At 37.2% G+C, this 17,895-nt stretch overlaps 3 protein-coding genes across 8 annotated transcripts; 2 read left to right on the top strand and 1 right to left on the bottom strand.

Moving 5' to 3' along the window:
- The first annotated feature begins 716 nt into the window (after nt 1–716).
- On the top strand, nt 717–2,794 carry ndufa1 (NADH:ubiquinone oxidoreductase subunit A1). The gene is made up of 3 exons (XM_059346512.1): nt 717–955; nt 1,064–1,153; nt 2,636–2,794. Exons 1-3 carry the CDS (start codon nt 854–856, stop codon nt 2,654–2,656), a joined length of 213 nt encoding a protein of 70 aa, XP_059202495.1. The 5' UTR covers nt 717–853; the 3' UTR covers nt 2,657–2,794.
- Nucleotides 2,795–4,862: 2,068 nt separating this feature from the next.
- nkap (NFKB activating protein) lies at nt 4,863–9,536 on the bottom strand. The gene is made up of 8 exons (XM_059346307.1): nt 8,912–9,536; nt 7,488–7,568; nt 7,295–7,359; nt 7,113–7,205; nt 6,989–7,031; nt 6,710–6,901; nt 5,500–5,649; nt 4,863–5,350 (listed from the first exon to the last, which is right to left on the bottom strand). Exons 1-8 carry the CDS (start codon nt 9,331–9,333, stop codon nt 5,176–5,178), a joined length of 1,221 nt encoding a protein of 406 aa, XP_059202290.1. The 5' UTR covers nt 9,334–9,536; the 3' UTR covers nt 4,863–5,175.
- A 1,128-nt stretch (nt 9,537–10,664) lies between these two features.
- On the top strand, nt 10,665–17,448 carry zbtb33 (zinc finger and BTB domain containing 33). Of its 6 annotated transcripts, none has more exons than XM_059346845.1 (2): nt 10,665–11,094; nt 13,588–17,448. In XM_059346845.1, exons 1-2 carry the CDS (start codon nt 10,767–10,769, stop codon nt 15,462–15,464), a joined length of 2,205 nt encoding a protein of 734 aa, XP_059202828.1. In that variant the 5' UTR covers nt 10,665–10,766; the 3' UTR covers nt 15,465–17,448. The 6 variants fall into 6 exon arrangements, with proteins under 6 accessions (XP_059202828.1, XP_059202830.1, XP_059202831.1 ...); XM_059346847.1 differs by lacking the exon at nt 10,665–11,094 and adding an exon at nt 11,358–11,374; XM_059346848.1 differs by lacking the exon at nt 10,665–11,094 and adding an exon at nt 11,432–11,676.
- Nucleotides 17,449–17,895: the final 447 nt, after the last annotated feature.

Below are 17,895 nucleotides of genomic sequence, written 5' to 3'. Positions count from 1 at the left end.
CATTTATTGTTACCAATACTAGTGTCAACAATAAAACACTGATAAACTAAACTGACAAGTAAACAATCTCCCTCTAGCTCTTCTTTGCTGGGTTCTTATCTGATGCCCATGAATGTGGCAAAGTGTCAAAGAAGTGATGATCTTAAAAGGGTAACTTGTCTTAAAGGGGTAAAATCACATGATGTGATCAATTGGGGAGAGTCATGGGGGGAGGATTTAGGCAAAAAAAACAAAAAACAATTTTGACAAAAAATGACATAGGCAGTTATTTTAACAGTGTGATATGAGTGTGACGAATTACAAGTTCCATTCACTGATGAGTAGACTTTTCGCAAAAAAAATCGATGTGATCAAAAATCTATTAATGTGGAAGCTATTTTTTAACAAATACTTAAGAATACAGCAACATAACATATTTTTTCAGAATACATACATCTATATCTATATCTATATATATCTATATCTATATATATATATATATATATATATATATATATATATATATGTATGTGTATGTATATACATATATATATATATATATATATATAGAGAGAGAGAGAGAGAGAGAGAGAGAGAGAGAGAGAGAGATATATATATATATATACTGACTTTTCATGGCATAACCGTCTAACTGTTTGCACAAAAATGACGATTTTGAATCATCTTTGTAGAGCTGGTGCTTTTATTTTGAAAGCAAACACGTGACAGGAAGTGTTATTTTTGTTCCGCTAGCGGAAGGTCGTCGGTAGCAGAGTCGACATTTTGTTAGCTTCTTAGCAAAATAAACGGTCTAAGGGCGTCTTGGTTGTGTTCAAAGTTGCTCACTGTCGCCTGACAGTTACCGCCTGCCATCATGTGGTATGAAATCCTGCCCAGCTTAGGAATCATGACCGTGTGTCTGATCATTCCCGGCGTCGCCACCGCACAGATACACAAGTTAACCAACGGAGGGAAGGTGAGGACGCTGCTGCGGGCTAATGTGGCTCTCATCATAGTCTAAACTGAGCTGTCTGTCAGTGTTTGTATTCTATTTTACTTGATTAAAGACTGTTTGTCCCTGTAGGAAAAGAGGACCGCTCGGTATCCATGGCAATGGACTCTGATGGAGAGAGACAGGCGCGTGTCCGGAACAAACAAGTACTATGAATCCAAGGTGAGAGTTCATGTGTAGTAGTAATAATATAACCTTTAACAAGACAACTCGGGCTTTAAATGTGCATATTTTTATTATATTGTAATTTCATGGATTTTTATACATTGTCCCACCCTACACTGCCCTACAAAGCCTAACTGCAGTAACTAGCAAAGTGTAAAACTGAGAAAAACTGCTTTGAAATTTGATGATGTCATTTTTATGCAAAAAAATCCTGACAATTTATTTGACCTTTGAACCCAAAAAAAGTTGTTACTGCACTGATTTTGCTGTAAAAGGTTCTAATAGTAATGCAGAAACAGAGTGCAGAAACAACAATGTTGTCTTCTTTCAGCTTTTATATTTTGTTTTCAGTGAATAGACGTTTTCAAACTGATTTTGTTAGAAAGTTTGCTGTTAGTTTGCTTTGGTTTTGAGTTGAATTTTGTAGTTACTGAAATTCTTATATCATTATTTCTCTGAAATAAATCAAAATTGAAATCTAAAACTTTGTCACAACATAAAACAGACATCAAGGAGTTCATTTTAGTTATAACTTAATTTCGACCATAAATGTAGTTACTGCAGTTAGGCTTTGTAGGGCAGTACAGGTAGCCCTGTTTGGGACCCAGCCATAAACAGTACACGTGTCGTTATTTACTAACCAGATTTATTTCAGTGATGATATTTATTTTCAGTCTGTGAGGTTTCTTTTTTCTTACATGTCATTTATTTTTGTTTGGTAATAAACTAGTTGCATTCAAATTGTAATCATGTAAGTGAATTTATTGTTTTTCAACAAAAAACTAGGGGGAAACTTTTTTTTACTTTTGGCCTCCTTTGCATATTGTTATTTTAAATTGTTTTAATGTTTTTAATGTGCTTTTGAACAAAAAGTAAACAAAGTAAAATGTAACATATGACCTATTCAGTTAAAGTTGAAGTATTGAGTCAAGTTACAATATATTTGAATAAAAAAGTGGAGTGATAAATGACTAAACTGAGTGCTGAACATTGTTGAGCTATGTGAATGAAAATAACATCAAACTGGTATTTCTGACCTGAAAATGACATACATTCCTGCTATAGAGTATGATTAAGAAAGTACTTTATATCATATTAAATACTTTGTAAAATGCTGAGTGGTAATGGAAACAACTTTGGTTAATGTAGGTAATACTTAAGAGTATGTTATGTTTTTGTTTAGCAAAAAATTGCAAATATTTAATTAAGAAAAATATTTCTTATAGTAAGTACAATTCATTTGCGAGAGACACCAAAATCAGCTTAATTAACACAAACAAGTGTATACCTTTACAACTACACGTTTTTAAAATTTGGCCGATTAGACATCTGCTCAGATATAAAGATAAAACTGTTCATTAAAAAATGCTTGAAGTCATTTTTATATAATCATCAGCTGAACTAAAACCTTTAGATGTGTGGACGTCAGAGAAAAGTAATAAAAAAGCCTTAAAACACCTTTTTGTTTTTCCTCAACAGGGACTCGAGAACATCCACTGATGACCAGGAATATGAAGACGCAGATGAGAAGAAAGTTGTACAATAAAAGATAATTATTAAACATCCATATTTTTGTTTTTTCAGTCTTTTAAGGCCTGTAAGGTCCCTGTTATCAAATAAACTGTTCCACACTGGAAATCTCCTGAGGCTTCTTGGATCATATGTTCAATAAATAAAAAATTGACAGTAAGAGATCAAATAAATGTTTTCACACCTGCTCATATGTTGTTCAGCTCACATTGTAGATGTTATTGTGCCTGTACAGTTGACAATCTAGTGTTGTGTACTTGAGGAATGTTTTTATATTGTGTCTATATATATATATATATATATATATATATACACACAATATAAAAACTCCACTTCTGAGGAATATGAATTATTACAAGTAAAAGCAATACTGTTGCTCTAAATAAGGCACACAATTAATTTTGGCAGAATATACATGTGAATTCATGAATTAATATTTATTTCACCATTCCATGTGCTCTCCGTGACTACTGTTGATTTCTAACCTGACAGGTGCACACTGTTAGACTGACTTTTAAACATTATAATCATGAAATGGATTTAGACCTGAAACTGTCCCCTAATGAAGGATACATCCGAATATATTTGGTTTTTACTCACTTAACCCTTTATCAGACAAAGAACTATATTTGGTTACTTCAGGTAATATTTCGAGAAAAAAGTTGCAGATTTACTAGATTAAAGTGGCAAATCTACAAGAAAAAAAGTCGCAGATTTAAGAGATTTAAAGTGGCAAATCTATGTGAAAAAAGTCGCAAATTTACGAGAAAAAAGTGGGAAAAAAGCAACTTTTTTTCTCCCAGATTCACTTTAAATCTCATTAATCTACGCATTTTTTTCTCATAGATTTGCCACTTTAATCTCGTAAATTTTTTTCTCAAAATATTTTCGTATGTTTTTTTTTTTTTACACATTCTGGCTGTATGTAATATCCTCCAATATTCCCTAGGGTTGAAATTTGGAATTTGCAAGTATTTCAATGAGTGTCCTATTAAGGGTTAAAAAATAAATTGTTTAGGCCTATTATCTTGAATGAATAGGCTAATAAAAGACATTTTCAATTTTCTATTAGCTGTAATGACAACAGTTTAAAACGAACATCAGCAAATCGATATTAAGCATAAAACGTGATAACGTTATGTTTTAAAGGAATTATACAGTATTTCATATGCAAGTAAACATCAACAATATACTGAAGTATTAATGTATGCTACCGAATTTTAGGAGAGTAATTTCAGAGACTGAGTGGTTAAATGTCCAGAGAACTACAAACTGAACTCATCAGTTCAGAGGGAGACAACCACACACATCAGCTGACTGTTAGAGCAATACATAACCCTACTGTACGGAAGCAAACAGCTCTGCTTGGTGACATTATTGTAACATTACATTATATTACTATTATTATATATTTATATATTATATATCATATTATTTTTATTTTATTGTTACTATTTATTATTACATATTATATTATATTTTATATACTGTACTATTATTACAATTATAAACCGTCTAGTCACTATAGCATTGTTGCCATATCATCAGTATAATTATAATTACCATCATCTTGCCAACCTACCAACTGATGTTCTTTTTTTAACTTCTTAAGTGTCCTTGTTCTATTCTGTGTTTTTCTCTATTGTTTTTATTTATGCTACCTCAGTATTTTATTCTATTGTATTTTATCGTACTTGACTACCGGATTGCTGTGACAACCGAATTTCCCTTCGGGGATGTTTAAAGTAATCTATCTATCTATCTATCTACGACTCAACACGATTCCATATATCTTATTCTCCCTGCTGAGACCTCGCTAACCCTCAAATCCAGTTCGTAATACAGGGCTCAGGTCTAAAGTTTATCCATTAATCATTTGTTAAGTTCACCGTTTAGTTAATACTTTAATCTTTTTTTTTTTTTTTACCATTTATTCATTATCTTTAGCTACCTTTTCAAACTTTGTGCCAACTTGCAAACTAGTTTTCACACTCTTGCATACCTGCAACATGTTGACTTAATGTTATGAGGACATATCACTTTTAATCAAATGCTGATTTCTATTTCAGTGAATGGTTGAGCTTCTCTTCTATCTATCCACATATCCTCTCGCAAATGCAGAAGTGCATCTAGGGCACTGGTTGTGATTGTGAAAAAATAAAGTGAAAATTAAAACTTGATAATGAAAATTTATTTACCGTTCGTTCTGATCAGGATAATTAACAAAAGATTTACAAGAGAAATTTCAAGTTGAACAATTGAAAGGGAAGACTCACTCCAGTGAGTAAACAGGATGGTGAATATGATACAACGGAAAACTTCTCAAAGTCTTACACACTTACACACATTTCTGTACAATTAAAATCCTCCCTTCACACTACATTCAACTAAAACTGAATGTGGTTATCTTAAAAAAAGAAGAAGAAAAGAATAATGTAAGACAAAAACTGATGGTGTCCTTTAAAGGGTAATCTGTAGAGATGTGGCGTTCACTTCTCCTCCTTGCCTTTGGTCTTCCTGTACACCATCTCCCTGAAGCTGGACAGGATCTTGCTCTCTCTCTTCCTCCTCTCCTCCTGGTTGAAGGAAGCCAGAGCTCGCTTCTCGTCTGCGCTGTAGATCTGGTTTTCCTTTCTCAGACGCACGGCCTCCATACGGCGATGTCTGCAGGGTCACATTTAATATTCATCACTATTGATAAAGACTTGAATTTCTTTTGCTCATACTGACTTCTGAAGCACCAATTATTTAACAGATGCGGTACAAACTCGTATCACAGCAGAGGAGAGTTTATGGTCAGACTTCTCACGTACCTGCTGCCGCTCATCACGTAGCCAGACTTCTCGAAGTTTGCGATCTCGTCGCTGGTGAGACCGATCTCACCTCTCCTTGGGATACGTTTTCCTGCTTTCACGTACTCCGCCATCGCAGCACCTTCACCTGGCAACAGGGCGTGACCAAAGCTAGAGGCAAGGAAAAATGACACTTATTAAACGAGTATTTAAAAGTCATAAATGTGGGAAAAAGTACTTAAAAATAAATGATCATACAATATAGGTTGTATATATAGATTTTGGCTACGTTTACATGATGACGGTCTGAACAGAAGACTCAAAAGTGGCGTCACGTCTTCACTTTTTATTCCGCGTTTAGACGAGCGTTTTCGGGAGGAAATCTGCTGCATACGGTGACGCAAAAGTGTGTGGAATTGGATTGTATGCAGCCAGGCGGCATCACTTAAAGCGATAAGAGCATCTTTGGGCATGTGGAAGTTTTCACGCCACACATTTTCATCAGCTACTCCTTCCACAAAGTTCTCCACCATCACTAGATCTCCCAGGTCTCGTTCACAGCCGTCTGGCTCGCCTCCGACCAATTGCTGCATCCAGAATGTGATGGAGGTAATTCCAGATCCTTCTCTGTTCACTAATACTATCTGTACATATCCTGTACATTTGGTGTAAAGACTCCTGTAAGTTTATTAGAGCTGCCAGAGCTGCTTGAAGGTCCGACGCATGGAAATAATCCCACATGTTTGTTTATTTCCTGTACTGGAGCATGTATGTGACGTAAACACATACGTGACGTGAGCAGATCAGATCAGAGTTTTGCGTCTTGTCAGTGTAGACGACACGCTACGGAGGAGAGGATTCAACTTTTCCACTTTGGAAGGTGGTTTCAGATTTTTGCGTTTTAAGCCCCCAAAACGCCGTCACCGTCTAAACGAAAGGCACTTCCGATAAAATATTTTGTCGTTTTTACCTGCAAGCGTCCTCGTGTAAACCGGGCCTTTGAAAGAAACTGCTTCTTCTTAGCTGCCTGTTCATACCACTATCAGTAACATTACCATGGTAGGCCATTAAATGTACCAAAAATATTTTATATATATATATATATTTATATTAATTATCTAATAATGAATAAGAGAATAAATACATAGGGGGGTGACTACAAAGAATAACAAACAAATGAGGACAGAAATATCCATTTGTGTAACATTTTGATGAAGAGAATCAGACTCACTCCAGCGGTCGGTCGTCCTGGGACATGTGTGTGAGCGGCGCTTCGGGCCCGACCACATGTTCGTCCATGCAGGTTTTCTCGACCCACATCACCCCGTTGGGATCCTCCTCCTCCTCTTCAGACTCCTCGCTGCTGGAGTTGCTCGACTCCTTGCGGCTCTTCTTCGCCTTCTTCTTCTTGGACTTCTTTGACCTGTTAAAAAATGTGACATCTAGTTAATCAAAAATGTTCCTGTTCTGTGAGGATGAAGCTGGCGTACAGGTGTGTGTTAGAACTCACTTCTTGCTCTTCTTTTTCTTCTTCTTCTTCTTTATTTCTTCCTCTGTAAGATAAAAACATGATGTTTCAGTTCATAAAACTCATGAAAAAAAGACTTAGATTTATTTAATAGCGTGTGTCTTACCATCAGAATCTGACTCCAGCTCGCTGTCCTCTGAGTGCTTCTTGTTCTTCTTTTTCTTGGACTTCTTCTTCTTCTTTTTCTTCTTCTTTTCCTCTGTGAATAACAGACACTTCTTAGTAAATTCAAAAAGCAATCGTTTATCACTGTAATTTATTCGTGATCAAGCAGTTTGTGTGTTTTACCTTCTGAGCTCGATTCTGAACTGCTGTTTTTCTCGTCTTCCTCGACTGGTGTGAATTCATCAGAGCTAATGGGGAACAAAGACAGAAATTCATGTCATCCTCCTGTGGAAGTACAGTGCTGGATTGAAAAATAAAAGTTTGTGGTGTTTCCCAAAAACAACTTGTTACTCTGGAGGAAAGATCCTCGACTTACTCTGGCTCTTTAACTCTCGGCGAATATCCCCAAACTTCAGGACAACCCAACTCGCCGATCCTCTCCCTCTCCTGCAAACGCCTGAAACACAAAAATAGAAGATGCAGCCATCAAAACAAATAAATGATAATAATATTACGTCTTTTTTAAAAAACTTTATTTAATTTTCTGTAAATCGGTTTCTACCCTTGGCCCTTTTTAAAAAAAAAAACTATTAACACGCTATGGTATTTGTAAGGATTATCAGGGGTATCAGTAATAAACTCCCCTAAAAAAACACTGAAATGATAATACATTTAAAAAATATTTAAGTTAACGTCTGAAAAGGAAACAAGGCTTGTAGAGTACACATATTTAACCTGCTTATTGAATGCATAACTGTAGATTTTGGGGTAAATATTCATAATTTAACACAGTTCCTTCATAGTATTAATGAAATTTCCTAAAGATTCTTGTTCAAGATGACTGACTATGTCCATTGCAAATTCTATGTGATTGTACAGCACAATTTTAGTGACGTGTAAGGGTAAACTCAAATACATCAAGCTGTGGTATTTGAATGAATGAAAACACAAAATATTAACGTCTTTAGTGAGGACGTGAGGAAATAAGCCTTGAAAAGTACACATATAGTACACACGAACGCAGATTTTTAGGGGGAATATAAGGTGTGCTTGCATTTAACGCAAATCCTTCAGAAGTTTCATGAAACTTCAACAGGATTCTTGTTCATGTGACTCTACTGTTCAATTATAGAGAAATGTAAATGTCACATCACAGATCTTTGACATTTAGGGAGAGATTTTTTTTTAAAACATCATAAGTGTTTTCTATGTGGTCCACTTGGTCTATGGTATATCCCCCATAATTTTGCAAAAAAAGTTGCAAATTTACTAGATTAAAGTGGCAAATCTACAAGAAAAAAGTCGCAGATTTATGAGAAGAAAGTGGGGAAAAAGCAACTTTTTTCTCCCAGATTCACCACTTTAACCCTTAATAGGGCACTCATGAAATACTTGCAAATTTCAACCCTAGAGAATATTGGAGAATATAACATACTGCCAGAATGTGTAAAAAAAAAACAAAAAAAAACACCGATATAATATTTTGAGAAAAAAGTTTACGAAATTAAAGTGGCAAATCTACGACAAAAAAATGCGCAGATTTATGAGATTTAAATATGTGAATCTGGGAGAAAAGGGTAGTTTTTTTCCTACTTTTTTCTCGTAAATCTGCAACATTTTTCGCGAAAATTTGCCACTTTAAATCTCTTATATCTGCGACTTTTTTTCTTGTACATTTGCCACTTTAATCTAGTAAATTTGCAACTTTTTTCTCGAAATATTACCTGAAGTTACCAAATATAGTTCTTTGCCTGGGTCTGGGTTCTTATGGGTTAAATTAATATTAAATATTAGTCCTACCTGGCAATAAAGGCCTCTTGTCTCTGTCTCTGAGCGTCGTCCCGCTGCTGCTCGTAGTAATAATCATCTTTGAAGCTGCCGTGTTTTCCGGGCGCGTCCCGCTGCTCGGACCAGTGGCTGCTGCTGTTGTTGGTGTTGTTGTTGTGACGCTCCCTGGACCGGGACCGAGACCGGGACCGGGACCGGCTCCCTATGCGGATCCGCCTGATGTTTCTCGCCTCTCGGAAGCGGCGGTCCCGCTCCTCGCGTTCCTTCTCCCGGTTGCGCGGCTTCGGCAGCTTGGGCCCGAAGCTGTACGGAGACAGGCTCCGGTCGCGGCTGTCGCTGCGGTGGCGGCTTCGGGAGCGACTCCGGGGTCTCCGGGCCCGGGGGCTCCGAGAGTCCCCGCCGCCGTCTGAGCTCGAGCGGTCCGAGAGTGGCATGTCTGCTGACCGAGACTCACACCGAAACCACAGCGGAGACGCGCTGAAGTTTGTATTTAGAGGAGAATAAGGAAGAGATCAACAAGCATCCATGTTTTCTGTAACACGCAGCTAAAGCGTCCAATAACAGGAAGTCAGGATACGTCAGTCCCCACACAGAAACCGGTCCTCCCAAACACGTAATGCAAACAGTTCCGCTTTTGCATACTTCTTCTTAATTTAATCAAAAACCTCTCTTTCTTGTCTTTGAAAATGAAACCAAACAATATGTTAAGTCTATTAAGAAATCTACCAACATGAAAGCTATAAAAACTTTGAATTTATGTACACTTTACAATGTTTTGTATGAAAGCTTCCCTCTGTATTGTCTGTATTGCACCATGTTGCTTTAATAAAGTAAAAAAAAAAAAATTTGAAAAAAAAAAATACTTCTTCTTAATGTCAATTTTAAACTTATGTAACAGCACTTTCGTGGGGTAAAATCTATGTAGTAGTTTAAATGACACTTCCTTAGTTTTATTAGTTAAAATAAACGTTTGGGGTAGGGACCAGACTTTTTTTCCAATCTATGTTTGGGACAAACTTACTCCAGTAGAGAATTGCAGGGGGAGTAGAGACGAGTTTGCCTTGAAACAGGGATCTAATTTTAGAGTTTGAGCGCTCGAATTTCATTTCTGGCGTGAGCCAGGCTGACTGTGTATTGTATTGCTGTTTGATATAAATAAAAAAAAAAAGGTAAAAAGGTATCAGGTGTAAGGTTCTTCCATACACTGAATGAGGTACTAAATGCTGTACAAACCAACCTTAAATAGTGTGTTAAGTTGACTAAAAAGTTACAAATAAATCGAGTATACAAGGACATTGCAAATAAATAAATAAATAAATAATCACTTGAGTGAAGTGATGGGTTTTTGTGTCTAAGAAGATATTTATGAACTGCAAAAGATTCGTGGCTGTATCTGTGAGTTACTTAAAAAAATAGAAACATACAAATACATACAGAAATGAATGAATTAAAGAATAAATAACAGTGAAATAAATACATTAATATGTGGATAACAGTTGATGATTTAACGAGACACATTTAACTGTGTCAGTTTAAAAAAAACATAGAGACAGGTTTTAAGTTTTCATTTAGTTATTCATTCATTCGTGTATGTATTCCTGTAGTTTGTAGATTCAAGTTAAATTTTTGTCCTCCACAGTGGATAAAGCGGGATAAAGGCGTTCCTAGAAGTTTTGTAAATGTGTAACCTCAACTTCCGGTTTCACTTCAGCGCCTAAAAACAACACAGGAAGTCCTAAACAATGTGGACTGCTGGGAACTTTTCACCGAGCAAACACACGTAATAAATTCGTTTTGGAAGCTACACAACACCGGTTTTACCCTGAAGTTTTCAGTGTGATTTGGAACAACACAACAGAGACACAGGATGTCTACTTATATCGTTAAACGGGGCAATAATGTGGAGCCAGTGAACAAGAAAGTTGAGGAAGCCATGGCGATGGAGTTGTTCTTCACGGAGCTGGACAAGACCGCGACATGCCTCATCTGCAGACAGATTGTTTTGTTCAGGGAGTTTAATATGAAGCGGCATTACACCGCGAAACACGCCGCAGCGTATGACCAGTACAAGGGAAGGAAGAGGAAAATCATATCGGACGAGCTTCTTGCAGACTTTAACATCTCTAGCGAGCCTTCAGCAGACACAAATGAGAGAAAAGAAGACGAACCAGCGGAACCTAAAAAGATCTCGACAGGTATTTACTTTATTTATTTGTGCAGAACGACAGGAAGAGTTTTGTATGCTTTTATTTTGAAGGCGATGACCCGGTAGTTGTCTCTGCGCTAAACCCGGCGTGGAAAAAGTAAACAATTTTCGACTAAATCAACTAAACTGCACTGTTTTATTACTGTATTTGTGCTATAAAGAAACCAGTTTGCTATTTTTAATATGTCCTGTAATGGTGCGTAGTTTAAATTCCGTTTCTTTTAACCCCACACGACTGCGACTCCTTGCGGCTAAAAAGATCTCGACAGGTATTTACTTTATTTATTTGTGCAGAACGACAGGAAGAGTTTTGTATGCTTTTATTTTGAAGGCGATGACCCGGTAGTTGTCTCTGCGCTAAACCCGGCGTGGAAAAAGTAAACAATTTTCGACTAAATCAACTAAACTGCACTGTTTTATTATTGTATTTGTGCTATAAAGAAACCAGTTTGCTATTTTTAATATGTCCTGTAATGGTGCGTAGTTTAAATTCAAGGAAGAGTTTCGTATGCTTTTATTTTGAAGGCGACGACCCGGTAGTGGTCTCTGCGCTAAACCCGGCGTGGAAAAAGTAAACAATTTTCGACTAAATCAACTAAACTGCACTGTTTTATTATTGTATTTGTGCTATAAAGAAACCAGTTTGCTGTTTTTAATATGTCCTGTAATGGTGCGTAGTTTAAATTCAAGGAAGAGCTTCGTATGCTTTTATTTTGAAGGCGATGACCCGGTAGTGGTCTCTGCGCTAAACCCGGCGCGGAAAAAGTAAACAATTTTCGACTAAATCAACTAAACTGCACTGTTTTATTATTGTATTTGTGCTATAAAGAAACCAGTTTGCTATTTTCAATATGTCCTGTAATGGTGCGTAGTTTAAATTCCGTTTCTTTTAACCCCACACGACTGCGACTCCTTGCGGCGGTTCAATCAATGAGGCTGCGGTGCAGTTGGCCGGGGAAACCATAGATATCTATGGGGGAAACGGTGTGTTGTTAGCCTTTGTCTGTAGCTAGCCAGCTAGCTCACTACAGCCGCACGTAGTGTCCTGCCTAGTCTCGGCAGAAGACAACAGGGTTGCAGGTAATCCGAGACCATTTAATGTGCAATCATGTATAGTAGATTTAAAGATTAAATGTATATACTGTGGGGTCGTATTTGAAGCTAGCATGCTAACGAGATGCTAACTAGTAGGCCGCGCAGTTCATTAAAGAGGAAGCGCAGCTAGCACTACCTTTGTTAGCTTTCTAACAATTGCATTTGTGTGTCTTTAAAGGTATCAATCGCAACATTAACACAGTCATCAGGGTAACAGGCGTCTCCTATGTTAAATAAACATAATCCCGCATTTATTTATTGTCATGTTTCAGCAAGTTTCTACAACTTTGTTAAGCTAACGTTAGCTACGGTAACGCATTGTTTTGTTGCACGATTACAAACACTATCAATGCATTCCTGTTTGCAGATATCACTATAACACGCCATTTCTAAAGCTTTAAAGTATTTTATACTTGTAATTAATTTGTAATAGCACCTTAACATATACGGTGCAAAAATTATAAGCTTTCGCAGCCAACAACAACCATAAAAGCATGCAATCTTGTTTTTTTTTTATTACTGTTTTCATTCAAGTATTTGGTCGTTTTGGATCCTGTTTGTGTTTGTGTTGATTTCATTGTGAAAGTAACATTTTTGTCCGCCCATCACTGTTGTCGGTAGTATAATAGATAGTTCATTAACCTGGCAGGGCCAATATAAGCTTATTGTATATCGTCACCCTGTTAAAATAATCACCTAAATCATTTTTTTCAAGTTTTGCAGGAAACAACAAACTTCACCAAAAGTGTAACATATGACATTTATTGATCATTTCACTCAAAAAGGATGTAACAAAGTATGGGTATTGGCATAGTAGTAACACTGTGTGTAAATTATGTAACTTAAGAGAAATAAATGACTTAGGCAATTTTTGAACATGCCTTTGTGACTTAAGCAAGATATGGTAACACTTTATTTTGAAGGTGTCTACATAAGAGTCACAAAAGCCTGTCAGAAACATGACATGACAAGTATCATGAGCATTAATGTTACTTCAAAGTGTCAATGTTTATGACACATCCCATGTCATGTTTATGACACGCTCATGTCACTCTTATGTAGACACTTTCAAAATAAAGTGTTACCATATCTTGCTTAAGTCACAAATTATTTAAAAATATCGAATAAAATTATTGCAGTGCAGTGTGTGTGCAAATCTAGTAAAGCAAACAGACAATGCAGATAGTATAAGTTATAAATGTTCACATGAGTTCAGCAATTTTGTGCCTTAATTGTAATTGCTAAATTGTTTAACAAATGCCAAAAAACAACAATATAATATGCCAATATATATTGTATATAATCTACAGTTGAATTGAAAACTGAATTTTCTTGTGGATTTTAAAATGCTAATTTCATGTTATTCTCTTGATTTTTCTCTCTACAGCCATGCCAAGTCTAAAGCTGATCTCTGCGACCGACACACAGTATTCAGCAGCTGTGCTGAAGTCGATGAATGAGCAGCGAAGCCATGGATTATTCTGTGATGTCACCATTATCATACAAGACAAGAAATTCAGAGCTCACAAAACAATGCTGTCTGCATCAAGTACATATTTCCACCAGCTGTTCAGTGTAGCTGGACAAGTGATCGAGTTAAATTTCATCAAAGCAGAAATCTTTGAGGAGATTCTCAACTACATTTACAGCTCCAAGATTGTCCGCGTCCGCTCCGACATGCTTGAGGAGCTCATCAATGCCGGACAGATTCTAGGGGTCAAGTTCATTGCAAACTTGGGGTCACCGTTATCACAAGTTAAAGGTCTGCCTGGTTTGTCAAAGGAGACAGAGACGGAGAGCAAAAGTGACACTCCTACAGAGATGATGCCCATCATCACAGAGTCTTTCTCAATATCTGCAGAGGAATTCAATCAGACAAGCAGGCCTGCAGGTAACGACGACGATTCTGACGGAGATGTTATGTTTGTCTCAGAAATAGACGCTCAAACCAGAGCAGCCAGTCAGAAAGCCAAGTCTAAGGAGATCATTGATTTGGTTGCAGTTGACTCAGAAAAAGCAGCATCAAAGAAAAATGAAGAATCAAATCACACGGTTGCAAAACAGAAGGAAAGCCCAAAACCCAAAACCCCATTAAAGACATACAGCACAAAGCCCCCCAGCGTCAGTTTGCCCAACAGCAGCCCACTGCACAGTCCAGACAGCAGCTCCAATAACTCGTCTTCCCCTGCCAGAGTTCTCTCAGGAAGCGCCCCTGCAACACCAGCCAGGTCAAGCAGTTTCACCCCTGAGCCCTCGAGTGCCTCACAGTCCTCTGAAAACAGTGATCTGATTGGAGTCCAGAAGAAGCAGGTCTCTGCTTCATCTCAGCAAGGGGACTTCAAACTAAGGATCTTAGATGTGTCTGAAGGCCAGACACATCAAACTAACAAATCAGCTATAGCGGCAAAAAAGACAGTGACGCTCAATACAGCCACAGAGATTGATTCCATTTCATCAGGCTGTAAAGTTTATGCCAATATTGGAACAGATACCTTTGACATTGTCCCAGTAAAGGAAGATCCAGGCGAAGGGGGCTCTAAAGCCAATAAAGGGAAGAGATCCTTAATGGCGACGCCCTTGAAACCCTTAGATAAAGCACCCCTGTCACCGAAGCTCAGCCCAAAGAAGAAGAGGACCAAAACAGAGCTAGAGGATCACTACGAGCTGATCATGGACGGGAAGACTTTCTATGTGTGCATCGTCTGCAAGCGGCCATACGTGTGTCTGACGAGCCTCCGCCGCCACTTCAACACCCACTCGTGGGAGAAGAAGTACCCCTGTCGCTACTGTAACAAGGTGTTCGCACTGGCTGAGTACAGAACTAAACATGAAATCCACCACACAGGAGAGAGGCGGTACCAGTGCTTGGTGTGCAATGAAATGTTCATGAACTACCAGTTACTGTCCACGCACTGCAAGCAAGTCCACAACCAGGACCCCTGCGGCAGGAAAGAGAAAGACGAGACGGACAATAACTTGTACCGACTCCTGCCTTGTAAAACGGTGCAGATGAAGTCGTACTCGTGGAGCACCGACGGGCCGGGAGTCCCCGTCATCTCTGAGGACGGCAGCGTGCATCACATCACCACAGACGGAGAAGACGTCCACTCCTCCACCCAGAGCAGGATGTTGAACTGGGACGACATCTTTGTTGAGCCCGATGCTCACATGCCGCCTGATGCTCGTGCTAGACCGGTGTCGGCCATAAACTCTCCTCAACAGGCAGCCACAGAGTTTGACTTTGTTATACCAGAGACGTACTGAGCAACACTCGCTGGCTGCTCTGTTAGCTGTGCCTTTTAGGTGCCCCTACCCTTTCTTCCTTTTTGGTTCCATGTCAATAATATTCTTCTGTAAATCTCAATAATGTCAGCTAGAGATACGGTCACATTAGCATCTCCGTTTAACAATATTTGTGCTGAAATATTGTATTGAACATGGTAATGCTTTAATTAGCCATTCGCGCCGTCTTCAGTTGAAGTTAAAGGAAGACGGATCGACTAGTTGCAGGGTGGAAGTGTAATGTGACCATAACTTTACTCATGTTACTCTGCTTGTCCGATAGCATTGATCTTTTATATCATTGGTATAAATGATAGTCAGGTTAGCAAAATAAGGGATGCACGATATGATATAAATATGATTTAAACCAATAATTACTCACGTTTCATGACTAGCCAGTGCAGATAAGCTAGCCAATGACTTCACATTTTTTAGTTTAAAAAGAAGTTCATAACCTTTAGTTTGTGGCTGAGATGTAGAGAGCAAAATTTAATGATCCCGTCCTTTGGAATTAAAGTTTTTTTTTTTTTTTTTTGTTTCTACTTGCCATTCATACTTATCAAGAACAAGACATGCAATCAGATAATGGCCATAATGGCTGATCAAATAAATAAAATGACAATGACTTACCACCTCCACCTCAGAAAAATGTAATTATCCAAATAACAAATTATATACATCCCATTATGGTCTGATATTTTAATGGTACAGATATATATCGTGCATCCCCAGTAAAAATACATAGGAGTGGTTAACATGCAGAATAAAATAGTTTGTATGGATAATAAAAGTTCCACGCAGGAATTAAAAACTGCTGCAGAAATGTAAGGCATACCGCAATATCTGTAATAAAAAGGCAAGTCATGTATGTTCATATTTTCACTGTAGAAGGAAAGTTCTAGTGATATCAGGCAGAAGGTTTCAAGTATCTGAAGTATAGAAGTTTCCTGTTTCAGCAGCGGTTTTTAACCTTTAGGACACAAATCGGTTTCAGACATTAAGCAGCCCACCGACCTCTGTTTCATTATATGTAAACTGGATTTACATATTTAACATAAAACCTCAACCAGTGGTTTGCGAGTAACCAGGGGACTTTTTTTCACAGGATACATCAGTTAACTTTGTGATTTCAACAGATTTGTGTAAAATACAGGATGTTTCCAGAAATGTGGTAAAACTTTGCTAAAATTTTAAATCCTTCACTGATGAATGCAACAATCAATCACGAATGTGATAGAAAATTCAACACATATAAGGAGTTTCTAGACTGATCATTCCTTGTTCCCATTTATTATGTCCGAGAGAATGTTAATTATGATCTGAAATATATTTTTTCATGATGTGTTTGTTGCTGATCCCACATGTGGGTGTTGTGGCAGGGAAAGTATACAATGGGTATTTAATTTTTCAGTTATGGCTTATTCTTTTTTTTTTTTTCTACCATTGAACACCTGTTTTATTTTGATACACATGTACATTCTTATTTTCTACGCTTTCCATATTGTTTCCGAAATGTTGATCTAATGCAAAAGTCTACCAGCTATGCTAGAGATTTTTTTGCATACAAATGTGATAAGATTGACACAAACTGAGATTATTTCAGTCCGTACATATGGCACTTTGTGTTCGATCGGACAGAAGGCTTTTTTTGTATATTTTTCACTCTTGTTTTTCCATTGTGTCAAAATGTAGTGAGTAAAAAAGTAGTGCTAACATGGGAATCTATTCTGCTTCATGTCATCCAATAAAATCACGCAGGATTTATAAATTAACATTAACAATTGTGTGTGATGTACAGTTTATTAATGCTTTTTTTTTTACTGTTTCAGATGTATTTATTAGGTTTATAGTGATAGACATGATGAAATAGTTAAATACTCAGTTCTGTTGACATTGTAATAATTATCCTTTTTCTGTCAATTAGCAATGAGGGTTTACTGATGGTAAATAAATTATTCTTTTACTATTTTATCTTAAATGTCTTGCACTAACAGCATATAAACATTTGCCATTTGATTCAGTGTTGTGTCGTTGCAATTTGCCTTCTCTGGCATTTTAAAGGGATCAAGGTGAAAATTTTTATTCATTCTGACTGGCAGGGTAAAAGAAGTGAAACATTTTTTTAGCAGATGTTAGCATGCTAATATTTGCTCATTTCAGGTTCCTACAAGCGCTAGAAATCCTTAACACCTGAATTCTAAAAGTTAAAATATTCTGGGTTTAAATTAAGTCCTTGAAATTTAGGTTTTATAGAATACTACATTTATTCACAAACAGGTGACATTTTAAAAAAAAAAGGAAATGTTTCATTTTCCTTTAATTGGTCACTCTTCTGTAGAATGCTGTCATGAAAAATTATTTTCTATGAAATTAGATTATCAGTATACTGTTAAAACTAATATTTTCTGTGTAC

This window comes from Centropristis striata, chromosome 12, assembly GCF_030273125.1.
Source record: "Centropristis striata isolate RG_2023a ecotype Rhode Island chromosome 12, C.striata_1.0, whole genome shotgun sequence".
NCBI lineage: Eukaryota > Metazoa > Chordata > Actinopteri > Perciformes > Serranidae > Centropristis > Centropristis striata.
The sequence above is the reverse complement of the archived record's forward strand: the minus strand, read 5'-3'. Positions and strand labels throughout refer to the sequence as shown.

What these genes read in the sequence shown, in the direction of transcription:
- ndufa1 (XM_059346512.1), top strand. Translation starts at nt 854, where the DNA reads ATGTGGTATGAAATCCTGCCCAGCTTAGGAATCATGACCGTGTGTCTG. An exon ending in AGTTAACCAACGGAGGGAAG is followed by an intron (nt 956 to 1,063) that starts GTGAGGACGCTG and finishes TTGTCCCTGTAG; the next exon opens with GAAAAGAGGACCGCTCGGTA. An exon ending in ACAAGTACTATGAATCCAAG is followed by an intron (nt 1,154 to 2,635) that starts GTGAGAGTTCAT and finishes TTTCCTCAACAG; the next exon opens with GGACTCGAGAACATCCACTG.
- nkap (XM_059346307.1), bottom strand. Translation starts at nt 9,333, where the DNA reads ATGCCACTCTCGGACCGCTCGAGCTCAGACGGCGGCGGGGACTCTCGG. An exon ending in CCGAGAGTTAAAGAGCCAGA is followed by an intron (nt 7,360 to 7,487) that starts GTAAGTCGAGGA and finishes GTTCCCCATTAG; the next exon opens with CTCTGATGAATTCACACCAG. An exon ending in TACGTGATGAGCGGCAGCAG is followed by an intron (nt 5,351 to 5,499) that starts GTACGTGAGAAG and finishes GTGACCCTGCAG; the next exon opens with ACATCGCCGTATGGAGGCCG.
- zbtb33 (XM_059346845.1), top strand. Translation starts at nt 10,767, where the DNA reads ATGTCTACTTATATCGTTAAACGGGGCAATAATGTGGAGCCAGTGAAC. An exon ending in ACCTAAAAAGATCTCGACAG is followed by an intron (nt 11,095 to 13,587) that starts GTATTTACTTTA and finishes TTCTCTCTACAG; the next exon opens with CCATGCCAAGTCTAAAGCTG.